Here is a 16,683-nt window from a genome sequence, read left to right as displayed (position 1 = left end):
GTGTGAGGGGGTATGGGGGTATTGTGTGTGTGTGTGAGGGGATATGGGGGGTATTGCGTGTGTGTGTGAGGGGGTATGGGGGTATTGCGTGTGTGTGTGAGGGGGTATGGGGGTATTGTGTGTGTGTGTGAGGGGGTATGGGGGTATTGTGTGTGTGTGTGAGGGGGTATGGGGGTATTGCGTGTGTGTGTGAGGGGATATGGGGGGTATTGTGTGTGTGTGTGAGGGGGTATGGGGGTATTGCGTGTGTGTGTGAGGGGATATGGGGGGTATTGTGTGTGTGTGTGAGGGGGTATGGGGGTATTGTGTGTGTGTGTGTGAGGGGGTATGGGGGTATTGTGTGTGTGTGTGAGGGGGTATGGGGGTATTGTGTGTGTGTGTGAGGGGGTATGGGGGTATTGTGTGTGTGTGTGAGGGGGTATGGGGGTATTGTGTGTGTGTGTGAGGGGGTATGGGGGTATTGTGTGTGTGTGTGAGGGGGTATGGGGGTATTGTGTGTGTGTGTGAGGGGATATGGGGGGTATTGTGTGTGTGTGTGAGGGGGTATGGGGGTATTGTGTGTGTGTGTGTGTGAGGGGGTATGGGGGTATTGTGTGTGTGTGTGAGGGGATATGGGGGGTATTGTGTGTGTGTGTGAGGGGGTATGGGGGTATTGTGTGTGTGTGTGTGAGGGGGTATGGGGGTATTGTGTGTGTGTGTGAGGGGATATGGGGGGTATTGTGTGTGTGTGTGAGGGGGTATGGGGGTATTGTGTGTGTGTGTGTGAGGGGGTATGGGGGTATTGTGTGTGTGTGTGAGGGGGTATGGGGGTATTGTGTGTGTGTGTGAGGGGGTATGGGGGTATTGTGTGTGTGTGTGAGGGGGTATGGGGGTATTGTGTGTGTGTGTGAGGGGGTATGGGGGTATTGTGTGTGTGTGTGAGGGGGTATGGGGGGTATTGTGTGTGTGTGTGAGGGGGTATGGGGGTATTGTGTGTGTGTGTGAGGGGGTATGGGGGTATTGTGTGAGTGTGAGCAGGGGTGGGGGTATTGCGTGTGTGGGGGTGGTGGGTATTGTGTGTATTGGGGGGGTGGTATTGTGTGTGGGGTTCGGGGGGGGTGTTAGTGCCGATTCCAGTTTGCCCTGTGGGTAACTCTTGTCTTTTTCTCTCCCCCAGTTGCTGGGATACCAATGAGCACCGAGCACTGTGGTGGATCATTAAGGGACCTGTCATTGTCTCGATCATGGTAAAGACAGCGAAACTTCCTCACAGCCTCTCAGTGAAGGAACCCACACAACCACTCACCTTCCCCTGTCCACAAACATGGTGCCTCCCATTGACAATGGGGATGAGGGAAGAATTGGCACAGTGGGGTTAGCACTGCTGCCTCGCAGCGCCAGGGACCCGGGTTCGATTCCCGGCTTGGGTCACTGCCTGTGCGGAGCCTGCACATTAGAACATAGAACATAGAACACTACAGCACAAACAGGCCCTTCGGCCCATGAGTTGCGCCGATCACATCAACACCTACCAACCTACAGACCTATCTATAACCCTCAATCTCATTAAACCCCATATACTCATCCAGAAGTCTTTTAAAAGACCCCAGCGAGTTCGCCTCCACCACCACTGACGGCAGCCGATTCCATTCACTCACCACCCTCTGAGTGAAAAACTTACCCCTAACATCACTTCTGAACCTCCCTCCCCGCACCTTAAATCTGTGTCCTCTCGTAGCGACCATTTCAAACCGGGGAAATAGCCTCTGAGAGTCCACCCTATCTATTCCTCTCAACATTTTGTAAACTTCTATCAGGTCGCCTCTCAACCTTCGTCTCTCCAGGGAAAAGAGTCCCAGCTCCCTCAACCTAACTTCATAAGGCATGCCTCCCAATCCAGGCAACATCCTTGTAAATCTCCTCTGTACCCTCTCAATAGCTTCTACATCTTTCCTATAGTGAGGCGACCAGAACTGCGCACAATACTCTAAATGAGGCCTGACAAGGGTCTTATAAAGTTGCAGCATTACCTCCCGACTCCTAAACTCAATCCCTCGATTAATGAAGGCCAGTACACCATACGCCTTCTTAACCACCTCCTCCACCTGCGAGGCCGATTTAAGAGTCCTGTGGACCCAGACCCCTAGATCCTTCTGCTCTTCAACACTACTCAGACTTCTGCCGTGTCTGCGTGGGTTTTCTCCGGGAGCTCCAGTTTCCTCCCGCAGTCTGAAAGACGTGCTGGTTAGGGTGCATTGGCCGTGCTAAATTCTCCCTCAGTGTACCCGAGGAGTGTCAGCAAGGTGGATTGGCCGTGGGAAACGTGTACGGTGACCTGTGGGAGGTGGGGCCTGGGTAAGACAACCTGCCAGAGAGTCGGTACGGAATCAATGGGCCGAATGGTCTCTTCCTGCACCATAGCGATTCTCTGATTCTAAGTTCTTCTACTCTGAAGGTGGTGGGTCTATAGAATCCTTTCCCCCAAGTGGGGGCAGGGTCATCGTGACCCCCCCCGGATACAGGTTAACTGCCAACCGGCAAGAAGTGACTCATTCATGGGAATAAATAGGCATTTATTGCTCTTGAACTGAGCGGCCATTTGTCACAGGCAGGCCAGACCGGATAAGAACAGCAGATTTCCTCCCCTTCGAGCCTGCCCCGCCATTCAATAAGATCATGGCTGATCTGTCGTGTCTCAGTTCCACATTCCCGCCCTCTCCCCATAACCCTTAATCCCCTCTCTTATCAAAAACCCATCAACCCGCGTCTTAAAAATATTTAGCGAGGCAGCCTCCACCACTTCAACGGGCAGAGAATTCCAGAGATTCACCACCCTTTGAGTGAAGAAGTTCCTCCTCAACTCCGTTCTAAACCGCCCCCCCTTTATCTTGAGGCTGTGCCCCCTAGTCCTACTGTCTTTTTTGAGCGGGAAGAGTCTCTCCACCTCTATCCTATCCATCCCATTCATCATCTTATACGTCTCAATGAGATCTCCCCTCATTCTTCTAAACTCCAACGAGTACAAGCCTAGTTTATTCAGCCTCTCCTCATAGCTCAACCCCCTCAACTCCGGTATCAGCCTAGTAAACCTCCTCTGCACTCCCTCCAAGGCCAAAATATCCTTGCGTAAGTACGGCGCCCAAAACTGCACACAGTACTCCAGCTGCGGCCTCACCAATGCCCTATAGATGGCCTACTCCTGCTCCTATTTCTTATGTTCTTATGTTCTTAAAGGACATTAGTGAACCAGATGGCAAGTCATGATGCAGCTTTACAGAACCTTAGTTAGGCCGCACTTGGAATATAGTGTTCAATTCTGATCGCCACACTACCAGAAGGATGTGGAGGCTTTGGAGAGGGCGCAGAAAAGATTTACCAGGATGTTGCCCTGGTATGGAGGCCATTAGCTATGAGGAGAGATTGGAGAAACTTGGTTTGTTCTCACTGGGACGATGGAGGTTGAGGGGGGCCTGATAGAAGTCTACAAGATTATGAAGGACAGAGTGGATAATCAGAAGCTTTTTCCCAGGGTGGAAGAGTCAATTACTAGGGGGCACAGGTTTAAGGTGCGAAGGACAAGGAGATGTACGAGGCAGGTTTTTTACACAGAGTGGTGGGTGTCTGGAACTTGTTGCTGGGGGAGGTAGTGGAAGCGGGTATGGTAGTGACTTTTAAGGGCACCTTGACAAATATATGAATAGGATGGGAAAAGAAGAGTAGGGAGTTTTAGTTCAGTTGGGCAGTAGGGTCAGTGCAGGCTTGGAGGGCCGAAAGGCCTGTTCCTGTGCTGTAATTTTCTTTGCTCTTTGAGTTTTTCCAACAATCGACAATGGTTTCATGGTCATCAGTAGATTCTTAATTCCCGATCTTTATTGAACACAAATTTCACCACCTGCCGTGGTGGGATTCGAACCTGGGTGCCATGGGACTCTGGATTACTACTCAAATAAAAATACCATTGCGCCAACACCTCCCCCTTTGGGAAGGGGAGAAGGTGGAGAGGGTGCGGTTTTCGGGAACGGGAATGGTTGACCAGTGTCCTGTGAAGGAATTAGTGTCGCTCGGATTCAGCGCTAGCTGATCCCCGAACTTGTGCGCGCTGTCCTCCCGAACAACTTCATGATGTACGGACACTTATACGGGCGAGGTACCAGAGGATTGGAGAGTGGCTAACATTGTTCTTCTGTTGAAGAAGGGCAGAAGAGACAATTTGGGAAATTACAGGCCTGTGAGCCTTACATCAGTGGTGGGGAAATTATTGGAAAAGATTCTTAGGGACAGGATTACTGGAACAGAATAGGTTTATTAGCAATAGGCAGCTTGATTTTGTGAAGGGGAGATTGTGCTTCACAAACTTGATTGAGTTTTTTGAGGAAGTAACAAGAAAAATTGACCAGGGCAGGGCAGTGGATGTTGTATACATTGACTCTAGTAAAGCCTTCGATAAGATTCCTCTTGGCAGGCTGATACAGAAGGTGAACTCACACGGAATCCGAGGTAAGCTGGTAAGATAGGTACAAAACTAGCCTGGGTATAGAAAGCAGAGAGTCGCAGTGGAAAGGTATTTTTCCAACTGGAGGTCTGTGAGAAGCAGTGTTCCACAAGGATCAGTGCTGGGACCTCTGTTGTTTGTTGGATATAAATGATATTGAGGAAAATATAAGTGGTCTGATGAGTACATTTGCAGATGAAACAAAAATTGGAGGAGTAACGGATAGTGAGGAGGATTGTCAGGGGATATAAATCAGCTGGAGACCAGGGCTGAAAGATGGCCAATGGAATTTAACCCGGGCAAACCTGAGGTGATGTGATTTGGAAGGTTTACTGCAGATGGAAAGTATACAGTAAATGGTAGAGCCCTTAGAAATATTGGCATACAGAGGGATCTGGGTGTGCAGATCCACAACCCCTGAAGGTGGCAACTCAGACAGACAAGGTGGTCAAGAAGGCGTACGGCATGTTGGCCTTCATCGGTCAGGGCGTTGAGTATAGGAACTGGAAAATCATGTTGCAGCTGTATAAGACTTTGGTGAGGCCGCATTTGGAGTACTGTGTACAATTCTGGTCGCCACACTACCGGAAGGATGTTGATGCATTGGAAAGGGTGCAGAAGAGATTTCCCAGGATGTTACCTGGTTTGGAGGATATGGACTGTGAAGAAAGATTGAACAAACTTGGATTGTTTTCATTGGAGCGTCGGAGGATGAGGGGGGACCTGATAGAGGTTTACAAGATTATGACAGGCTTGGATAGAGTGGATAGTCAGGGTCTTTTCCCCAGGGTCAATTACTTGGGGGCAAAGGTTGAAAGTGAGAGGGGGAAAGTTTAAAAGAGACCTAAGGGGCAAGTTTTTCACACAGAGGGTGGTGAATGTCTGGAACGCGCTGCCGGAGGAGGTGGTGGAAGCTGATTCTATAACAATGTTCAAGAGGCATCTGGATAGATACATGAATAGGCCAGGAATAGAGGGATATGGACCAATAGAGGCAAGAAAATATTAGATTCGAGAGGCATCCGTGTCAGCACAGACTTGATGGGCCGAAGAGCCTGTTCCTGAGGTGTACTGTTCTTTGTTAAGAACACAAGAAATAGGAGCAGGAGTAGGCCATCTAGCCCTTCGAGCCTGCCCCGCCATTCAATAAGATCATGGCTGATCTTCGTGGCTCAGTTCCACATTCCCGCTTTCTCCCCATAACCCTTAATTCCCCTGTCTATCAGAAACCTATCTACCCGTGACTTAAATATATTTAGCGAGGCAGCCTCCACCACTTCAACGGGCAGAGAATTCCAGAGATTCACCACCCTTTGAGTGAAGAAGTTCCTCCTCAACTCCGATCTAGACTGCCCCCCACCCCCCCTTTATCTTGAGGCTGTGCCCTCTAGTCCTGCTGTCCTTTCTAAGCAGGAAGAATCTCTCTACCTCTACCCTATCCATCCCCTTCATTATCTTATACGTCTCTATAAGATCCCCCCTCATCCTTCTAAACTCTAACGAGTACAGACCCAGTCTATTCAGTCTCTCTTCATAGTCCAACCCCGTCATCTCCGGTATCAGCCTAGTGAACCTCCTCTGCACTTCCTCCAAGGCCAAAATATCCTTGCGTAAGTACGGCGCCCAAAACTGCACACAGTACTCCAGCTGCGGCCTCACCAATGCCCTATACAGCCGCAGCAAGACCTCCCTACTTTTATATTCAATCCCCCTCGCTATGAAGGCCAGCATCCCATTCGCCTTCCTGACCACCTGCTGCACCTGCAGACTGGGGTTTTACGACTCGTGCACAAGGTCCCCCAGGTCCCTCTGCACCGTAGCATGCTCTTTGTTCTTTGTTCTCTCCATTCTATATTTTCTTAATGAAGCAGGGTGGCATGGTGGCACAGTGGTTAGCGCAGCTGTCTCACAGCACCAGGGACCTGGGTTCGATTCCCGACTTGGGTCACTGTCTGTGTGCAGTTTGCACATTCTCCCCGTGTCTGCGTGGCTTTCCTCCGGGTGCTGCGGTCTTCCCCCACAGTCCAAACATGTGCAGGTTAGATGGATTGGCCATGTTAAATAGCCCCTTAGCGTCAGGGGGATTCGCTGGACTAAATGCATGGGGTTATGGCAATAGGGTGGGATTGTAGTAACTCCATGGGCTGAATGGCCTCCTTTTGTACGCTTCGAGGAACAAATTTCCATGTGAGGAAAGAAAGTGAGTTAAATTGACTTGGGACACAGGAGGGTGATAGCAGAATGCTTATTTTCCTGATTAGCAACCTGGAGATGTGGGTTCAAATCCCATGACAACCAGCAGAGGAATTTGAATTCACATCATTAAAGAAATCTCGGCTAAAAAGCTAGTTGCAGTAATGGTGGCTGTAAAATTATTGCTGTAAAAACCCATCTGGTTCACTAATGTCCTTGAAGGAAGGAAATCTGCTGTTCCTTACCCGATCTGGCCTACATGTGACTCCAGAGCAATGCGATTGATTCTTACTCACTGTGGGGTCAGTGCAACAGAGGTTCATCAGACTAATTCCCTTCCCCACTGCCCGGGGCCCATTCTGAGGCACAGCCCAAAAAAATTACAATAACCAATCATCCCCCGAGGCGGAGTGTTGGCCGAGAGAGCTCTGACAGAACGAAGGGAGGCGGGGGTGTACGAACTATTCATTCCTTTGAATAGACGTAGACGGCATGGTATAATGAATTCCTCTTATTGAACAAAACTTAAAATTAAATCATTACAAAAGAGAAAAAAGCGAGAGAGGGAGAGAGACGGGCTTCTTTTGTCCACCCTGTACTGATCAAAACAGAGCTCCAAAACAGACTGAACTAAACTTAAAACATCAAGCTAAAATTACAATATTTGTGATTTATTATCTTATTATCGAAATTGTTTGGCACATGCTGTCTCTAATTCGGAGAAACTGGCCTGGCCTTGTGATGTTGTTCGTGAAAAAGGCTGTTTTGCTGGAATTGTACATTGCCAAAAAATGTTTTCTCGCTAACCCGGCGTACCTTCTGAGTTTCAAAATGTAGCCAAGTTAAAGCTGAGTTGGTTAATCTCAGAAGCTTAGCGTTTAAATGTAATTACATAGGCAGAAATGTCTGAAAGTGAAGCCTTTGCATAGATGAAGCAAAACCACACACAGGATCAACGGGGGGGGTGGGGTTTGGCCTTGAAGAGATGGCTCAGGTAAGGTCAAGGGACCTTCCCAAGATGGAGGGAAAAGGAAGAGGAACAGAATCGGAGCTCCCTGGATGAGACAGAGATGGTGCGGGAAAAGGGGGGACGTCACGTTGTTAACAGACCAATCCTGGGGACGCTGGGATTGTCCAGTGTGAGATTGAGAAAACGGACCTGTTTTCTCTAGAATTTAGAAGAACAAGAAGTGATGTTATTGACACGTACAAGATCCTTACAAAGGTTCGACAGGGTAAAGTTAATTTATTTGAGTGGCAAGTAAGGCTTGTGTTAACGCTGCGATGAAGTTACTGTGAAAATCCCCTAGTCACCACAGTCCTGCACCTATTTGGATCAATGCACCTTTCAGACTGTGGGAGGAAACCGGAGCACCTAGAGGAAACCCACGCAGACACGGGGAGAACGTGCAGACTCCACATAGACAGTCACCTGAGGCCGGAATTGAACCCGAGTCTCTGGCACTATGAGGCAGCAGTGCTAACCACTCTGTTGCCATGGTAGTTGCAGGAAGGATGCTTCCCCTGATTGGGGAGGGAGTGATCTAGGACTGGGCACATGGTCCTAAATGGCCTATGCCTTATTCTGAGACTGAGATAAGGAAGCATTTCTTTAATCAGAAAGTGGTGAATCTTTTGAATTCTCTATTGCAGAGTCATTGGGGGAGATTTTATGGGAACACAGGAGATTTTCAGATCCATTCTTTGGGTGTTTTTTTTACCCCGAATCTTGTGGACAAAGACAAGTCAAAAATTGAGCTGGACCATTTCCAGCCACGAGGTAGAGTGGGCTGGGCTTAAATCGCCAGCCAGCGGCAGAGGGAGCTATTGCGCATGTGCAGACTTCTGTGGCTGCACCTGTGCAATTGCAACAGCAGAGGGCTGGCAGCACTGAGAGTGAGAGATCTGTCAGGCCTCTGCTGGTGCAGCCAGCTTCAACCCAGCAGCCCTTCCCTCCGCACCAGGCCACACCCTCACTCCCCATACAGATTGCCCGCAGAGTGGCAGTGGGGCCCCCCCCCACCACTCGACCGGATGGCCCGGCCTAGCCCTGCCCCTTCAGGCCCTGTCCATTCAGGCCTCGCCCCCTGGCATTGCCTCATGGGCAATGCCATGATGCCTCTTGGGCAGTGGGAGGATGCCAGGTTGGCACTGCGCAAAGAAAGCCCCCCACCCTTGCCCTTGACATCCCTGGGGAGGCCTCAATGGCCTCTGGTTCTACTGGCGAGGCCAACACAACTGTTCCCCATTCACTGGGATCTGGTGTTTTCCTCGCCGGAGAGAACCGCTCCTGGGCCTGTTTTCTCTAGAATTTAGAAGAATAAGAAGTGATGTTACTGACACGTACAGAATCCTTACAAAGGTTCGACAGGGTAAGGTTAATTTATTCGTGTCACAGGTAAGGCTTGCGTTAACGCTGCGATGAAGTTACTGTGAAAATCCCCTAGTCGCCACAGTCCTGCGCCTGTTTGGATCAGTGCACCTTTCGGACTGTGGGAGGAAACCGGAGCACCTCGAGGAAACCCATGCAGACACGGGGAGAATGTGCAGGCTCCACATAGACAGTCACCTAAAAACATCCCATTTTAAAACAGAAATCAACATAGAAAAACTACAGCACAAACAGGCCCTTCGGCCCACAAGTTGCGCCGATCATCTCCCTACCTACCAGGCCTCTCTATAACACTCAATCCCATTAAGTTTCCTAGATACCAGTGACGTTAAGGGAATAGTGCAGGAAGATGGCATTGAGGCTGAAGGCCAGCCATGATCTAGTTAAATGGTGCAGCAGGCTCGAGGGGCCGAATGGCCTACCTGATGCACCTATATGTTCTGCCACCCTTTGAAATGGCCTAGCAACCCACGCTGTTGTATTCAAGAAGCTCCATCTTCCTGAGAGCAATTGGAGATTGGTGATACAATTGGTGACCTTGGCAACGATGCCCACCTCCCTAGGTGGGCAGGAGGAGGAACTAGGAGCAGGAGGAGGCCATCTTGCCCCTCGAGCCTGCCCCGCCATTCAATAAGATCATGGCTGATCTTTTTGTGGACTCAGCTCCACTTACCCGCCCCCTCATCCTTAATTCCTTCACTGTTCAAACATTTATCTATCCTTGCCTTAAAAACGTTCAACGAGGTAGCCTCAACTGGGCAGGAAATATCACAGATTCACAACCCCTTTGGGTGAAGAAGTTCCCCCTCAACTCAGTCCTACGAGATAGTAGAGGAGTGGGCCATTCGGCTCCGTGGGCCTGGGTGTGCCACACGGGCGCGCCATTGGTGCAGGGCAGGCGGCGACGCACAGGTGAAAAAGTTCATGGGGGTTTTGGTTGGAAATCGGTGACGGGGTGAGTCTTGGCACCCGCGGGGAAGGATCTGCAAACTGATCCGTACGCTTAACCTGGACCAACTGACGGGCAACACCACAGCTCAGCGACTACCACTCTTTGCTGCGCGGTGTCAGGGACCCGGGTCGGATCTCCGGCTTGGGCCGGTGTCTGCGGGAGTTTGCACATTCTCCCCGTGCTTGCGTGGGTTTTCTCTGGGAGCTCCGGTTTCCACCCACATCCCAAAAACGTGCTCTTAGGCTGATTGGTGTCAATAAGTTGTTCCTGAATTGGATCTCCCTTAATCTGGTGTACATATAATTCCCTAAATTTTCACCCCCTTTATTGTGGAGTTCCACAATAAAAGTCGACAAGTGACAAAAGACTTGAATAAGGTACTCACTGAGTGTTAAAATGGGCCGAAGGGCCTGTTTCCTGTGCTGTTCTTTGTTCTTTGATGTGTGTCCTCTTGTCTTTACTCCAACAGGTCAACTTCATCCTGTTCATCGGAATTATATTTATCCTGGTGCAGAAGCTCCAATCGCCTGATATCGGAGGCAACGATTCCAGCATTTACTTGTAAGTCTTTGATACTTGTAGCTTTACGTTGGATGGAAATACCTTCTGTTGTACGAGTAGGAAAAAGGGGTTGTCCTTTGTCAGACGGGTCTTGTTTAGCTCTGGGTAAATTTCCCCCGCTGTGACGCTGTTAATTCCGGTGTGGTTAACCCGGGGACGGTTCCAGGCTATCTGTGATGTAGTCGCCAGCCTCCCACTGTACACATCACCTGCCACGCACTTCATGGGACTTCAGGAGAGATCACAGGATCCCACAGCACAGAAGGGAGGCCATTCAGCCCATCGGGCCCGTGTTGCCCCTTTGGAAGAACCATTCGCTCCACCTACCTGCTCAGTCCTGGCAATTCTTTCCCCTTCAACTTTCTGTCGAATCAGCTCCCGCAGACACTTTCATAATGCAGGAAGAGGCCATTTGGCCCACTGTGTCTGTACCAGCCCAGAGAGAGAAATCCAGTTGACTCCCACCTTCCCACCTCTGGCTCCACCTACAATCGCTTAGACAAGTTTTATTTTTAAATTATGGCAAGTTCTGCTTCGAGCTTGGAGGTCCAGATCTCCACCACCCCCTGGATCGTAACCTTAAGGTTAAATCGCTTGGGAGAGGGGAGGGTGCAGAGGGACCTGGGTGTCCTTGTGCACCAGTCGCTGAAGGTAAACATGCAGGTACAGCAGGCAGTAAAGAAGGCAGATGGTAAGTTAGCCTTCATTTGTGAGAGGTTTCGAGTACAGGAGCGGGGATGTGTTATTGGAATTACACAGGGTCTTGGTGAGGCCACACCTAGAGTATTGTGTACAGTTTTGATCTCCTTTTCTGAGGAAGGATGTTCTTGCTCTCGAGGGAGTGCAGTGAAGGTTTACCAGGCTGATTCCGGGGATGGAGGGACTGATGTATGAGGAGAGATTGACCAGGTTAGGATTGTTTTTGCTAGAGTTCAGACAAATGAGGGGAAATCTCATAGAGACTTATAAAATTCTAACAGGACTGGACGGGGTAGATGCAGGGAGGATGTTCCCGAGGGTGGGGGGAGTCCAGAACCAGGGGGTCACAGTCTGAGGATTGGGGGTAGACCATTTAGGACGGAGATGAGGAGACATTTCTTCACCCGGTGAGCCTGTGGAATTCATTACCACAGGAAGTAGTTGATGCCAAAACATTGAATGTATTCAAGAGGCAGCTGGATATTGGGGCGAATGGGATCAAAGGTTATGGGGAGAAAGCAGGATGAGGCTATTGAGTTGGACGATCAGCCATGATCGTGATGAATGGTGGGGCAGGCTCGAAGGGCTGAATGGCCTCTTCCTGCTTTCATCTTCTGTGTCTCCACCACTGTGTTATGAGGGGGTGAGGTGGGGTGGGTGGGGAGAATCCCGCCCAATGATTGGTAACAACCCAGAACTTGGTGCCCATAGTCAGTATTTCAGAAGGGAATTGGATTGACACGGTGGCACAGGGGTTAGCACTGCTGCCTCACAGTGCTAGGGACATGGGTTCGATTCCCGGCTCGGGTCACTGTCTGTGCGGAGTCTGCACGTTTCCTCCCGTGTTATTTATTAACAAATGAACTTACTTATTTAGACATTTGGTGGGAAATAAACTTGCAGAGTTATAAGCGACAGAGCCGGGGAGGTGAGATTGACTGAGCCGCACTGTGTGGGGGGGTGGGGGGATGTGGGGGTGGTGGGGGGGGGTGTGGGGGTGGGGTGGGGGGGGTGTGGGGGTGGGGTGGGGGGGGGGTTGCTGGCATCGACTCAATTGGCCGAATAAGAACATAAGAACATAAGAAATAGGAGCAGGAGTAGGCCAACTAGCCCTTCGAGCCTGCCCCGCCATTCAATAAGATCATGGCTGATCTGTCGTGGCTCAGTTCCACTTTCCCGCCCTCTCCCCATAACCCTTAATCCCCTCTCTTATCAAAAACCCATCAACCCGCTTCTTAAAAATATTTAGCGAGGCAGCCTCCACCACTTCAACGGGCAGAGAATTCCAGAGATTCACCACCCTTTGAGTGAAGAAGTTCCTCCTCAACTCCGTTCTAAACCGCCCCCCCTTTATCTTGAGGCTGTGCCCTCTAGTCCTACTGTCCTTTCTGAGCGGGAAGAGTCTCTCCACCTCTATCCTATCCATCCCATTCATCATCTTATACGTCTCAATGAGATCTCCCCTCATTCTTCTAAACTCTAACGAGTACAAGCCTAGTTTATTCAGCCTCTCCTCATAGCTCAACCCCCTCAACTCCGGAATGGCCTCCTTCTGTGCCTGAACGACTCGAACTTGCACTGCGGCCTGGTGTGAAGCAGCTTGAAGCGGTGTGAAAGGGTGGGGGGGGGGCTATGCCAACGCAAGTTGTTGTTGTTGTTGGCCTAACCATTCCTCTTGACTAAAGGTCACCTCAGGCAGGCTGAGGGAGACGTTCAGGCCCAGATGATATTTCTTTTTCACGTACAGTAAATACACAATAGCTCCCCTGTCGTACGCCCAACCTGAAGTGTGACTCTCCGGTACCCATAGGACAGATGTGGATGGCACAGTGGTTAACACCGCTGCCTCACAGCGCCAGGGATCTGGGTTCGATTCCGGCCTTGGGGTCACTATATCTGTGGAGTCTGCGCATTCTCCCCGTGCCTGCGTGGGTTTCCTCTGGGTGCTCCAGTTTCCTCCCACAGTCCAAAGATGTGCGGGTTAGGTGGGTTGGCCGTGCTAAATTGCCGCTGAGTGTTTAGCAGGGTAAATAAGTGGTGTGGAATTAAGTGAAGTTTATTTATTAGTGTCATAAGTAGGCTTATTGCAATGAAGTTACTGTGAAAATCCCCTAGTGGCCACACTTTGGCGCCTGTTCGGGTACACTGAGGGAGAATTTAGCACGGCCAATGCACCCTAACCAGCACACCTTTCAAACTGTGGGAGGAAACCGGAGCACCCAGAGGAAACCCACGCAGATACGGAGAGAACGTGCAAACTCCACACAGACAGTGACCCGAGCCGGGAATCGAACCCGGGTCCCTGGCGCTGTGAGGTAGCAGTGCTAACCACTGCGCCGCTCCTTATTGTGGTCGGTGCAGACTCGATGGGCCGAATGGCCTCCTTCTGCACTGTAGGGATTCTATGATTCTAACCCTGGTGCAGAGCCAATGAGGCCTGATGGCCAGAATGGCCTCCTGTATAGTTCTGCAATGATCGCAGCAGTGATGAAGGCACGGGAACCTACTGATCACATCAGAAGGCTGCGAGTATCCCCTTGTTCAGATTTGAAATAGAAATGGGGAGGCGGGGGGGGAATGAATATAATATCTTTAATTAAGTCAACTGGATGGTGAGTTCAGAATGGAGTTAGCCAATGTAAATATTAACCCTCCCATGCCCTGTGAGTATCGGAGGGGGATGTAGGGTGGGGAGAGGGGTAATGTAGTGGGGCTGGACGTGCATCTTCACCCTCAGGGATGTCACTTTGGTTTGACTAGGATGCTCCCGGGACTTGATGGATTGAGTTACAAGGAGAGGCTGGATAGACTGGGACTTTTTTCTCTGGAGCGTAGGAGACTGAGGGGTGATCTTATAGAGGTCTATAAAATAATGAGGGGCACAGATCAGCTAGATAGTCAATATCTTTTCCCCAAAGGTAGGGGAGTCTAAAACTAGAGGGTATAGGTTTAAGGTGAGAGGGGAGGGATACAGAAGTGTCCTGAGGGGCAATTTTTTCATGCAGAGGGTGGTGAGTGTCTGGAACAACCCTGCCAGAGGTAGTAGTAGAGGCGGGTACAATTCTGTCTTTTAAAAAACACTTAGACATGGGTATAGAGGGATATAGGCCAAATGCGGGCAATTGGGACTAGCTTAGTGGTAAAAATTGGGCAGCATGGGCAAGTTGGGCCAAAGGGCCTGTTTCCATGCTGTAAACCTCTACGGGTGGGATTTTACAACCTTGTTCGGATGAGGTCCTATAATCCTGCCCAAGGCCAACGGAAACTTCCGTTCTACAAACCTCACCTGCTCCAATTCCATGGCAGGCGAGGTGGTAGCGTTCCGGCCTATGAGCCTGGAGTCAGAAGTAGGCCAGACAGGGTTAGGACGGCAGATTTCCTTCCCTAAAGGACGCCAGTGAACCAGACGGGCCTTTACAGGACGCAACTGTTTCATGGTCACCATTACTGGGACTAACCTTTCAAGTCCAGGCTCTTTTTAATCAATTGAATGTAGATTCTAGCAGCTGTTGACGCGCCTGACGGTGCCTCCCACTTGTTAACCCCGAGTCTGCTGGTCAGATGGTTTGGCCCAGTGGCTCAGGAGACCCCTCTCACTGCCGAGTGATTGGCAAGGCCGTATTATAGGGAGCCGGAGAGGCAGTTGTTTAAAAGCTGGCCTCGTTTCCAAATCCAGGGTCGTGACCCCTGTCCGAATTTTGGCAAGCAGGAAGGAGGCCGGTGCTGGGCGAAGGTGGGGAGAGGGGAAGGGGAGGGAGGGAGAAGCAAACAGAGATCGGGCAGTGTCGCTAATCTTATTCCTGACTTAAGGAACGACGTACTTGCATTGGAAGCAGTTCAGAGAATGTTCATGAGGCTGATTCCTGGCAAGAAAGGGTTTATTTATTTATTAGTGTCACAAGTAAGGCTTACATTAACACCGCAATGAAGTTACTGTGAAAATCACCACACACCGGCACCTGTTTGGGTACACTGAGGGAGAATTTAGTACGGCCAATGCACCTAACCAGCACGTCTTTCGGACTGTGGGAAGAAACTGGAGCATTCGAGGAAACCCACGCAGACACGGGGAGAATGTGCAAACTCCATACAGACGGTGACCCAAGCCGGGAATTGAACCAGGGTCCCCGGCGCTGTGAGGCAGCAGTGCTAACCACTGTGCCACCCCAGTAATCAACACTTGTCATGAAATTGTTAGTCTCAGAATGACAAGGCTTAACAGTGCCCGACTCAATGTTGGGGTCAATTAGCCAGGCTCCATCCCTGCGATACCCCTGCTGCCATTACGTCAGGATCATTTGTACATCAAAGACTGTCCCAGAAAGAGTGTAGAAAAGAGTTATTGGGATGCTGCCGGGACTTGATGGATTGAGTTATAAGGAGAGACTGGATAATCTGGGACTTTTTTCCCTGGAGCGTAGGAGGTTTAGGGGTGATCTTATAGAGGTTTATAAAATAATCAGAGGCACAGATCAGCTAGATAGTCGATATCTTTTCCCAAAGGTAGGGGAGTCTAAAACTAGAGGGCATGGGTTTAAGGTGAGAGGGGAGAGACACAAAAGTGTCCAGAGGGGCAATTTTTTCACACACAGAGGGTGGTGAGTGTCTAGAACAAGCTGCCAGAGGCAGTAGTAGAGGCAGGTACAATTTTGTCTTTTAAAAAGCGTTTAGATGTCGGTAAGATGGGTGTAGAGGGGTAAAAGCAAATCACTGCAGATGCTGGAATCTGAAACCAAAGGAGAAAGTGCTGGAAAACCTTAGCGGGTCTGGCAGCATCTGTAAGGAGAGAAAAGAGCTGACGTTTCAAGTCCAGATGACTCTTTGTCAAAGCTTAAAGGCAGAGAAAGTGGAAGATATTTATATTGTAGGGGGAGGGAATGAAAGATGAGTCATAGCCCTGGAAACCAGGGGAAAGGCTGCTAATGGCAGCCCATTGAAAAAATAGAAGGTGTGAATGGCTTTGGCAAAGAATCATCTGGACTCAAAACGTCAGCTCTTTTCCCTCCTTACAGATGCTGCCAGACCTGCTGAGATTTTCCAGCATTTTCTCTTTTGGATTCTAGAGGGATATGGGCCAAATGCAAACAATTGGGAGTAGCTTAGTGATAAACCCTGAGCGGCATGGACAAGTTGGGCCAAAGGGCCTGTTTCAAAGCTGTAAACCTCCATGACTCTGTATGTTACCCGTCAAACTTTCAAAATAGGTCGAGGAAAGACACACCGAAAACTCTGCTTGCTGCAGTTTTCTTGCTGAGAAATTAACAGAACATGAACTCATATCTGTATAAATGTTTGATCCTTTTCCTGTGCATGTGACATTTTGATGGTAAGGTTATATTAATTGGTAACTGTGTTAAACTGGTTTTATCTCGCAGTTAACAGTATTTGTGTGTTATAGTGGAGTATTCATTATAA

At 49.8% G+C, this 16,683-nt stretch overlaps 1 protein-coding gene across 1 annotated transcript in view; it reads left to right on the top strand.

The window, feature by feature from the left end:
* The window catches only part of LOC145361737 (pituitary adenylate cyclase-activating polypeptide type I receptor-like), a 137,202-nt gene that overhangs the window by 57,056 nt on the left and 63,463 nt on the right, over nt 1–16,683 (top strand). The window contains exons 8-10 of the mRNA XM_080217669.1: nt 1,157–1,226; nt 10,478–10,569; nt 15,690–15,692. Of these exons, the coding sequence (XP_080073795.1) occupies nt 1,157–1,226; nt 10,478–10,569; nt 15,690–15,692 (165 nt within the window). The remainder of the gene's footprint in view (nt 1–1,156; nt 1,227–10,477; nt 10,570–15,689; nt 15,693–16,683) is intronic.

This window comes from Carcharhinus amblyrhynchos, chromosome 2 (genome assembly GCF_965287045.1).
Source record: "Carcharhinus amblyrhynchos chromosome 2, sCarAmb.v2.hapA, whole genome shotgun sequence".
NCBI lineage: Eukaryota > Metazoa > Chordata > Chondrichthyes > Carcharhiniformes > Carcharhinidae > Carcharhinus > Carcharhinus amblyrhynchos.
This window is presented reverse-complemented; position numbering and strand designations above follow the sequence as displayed.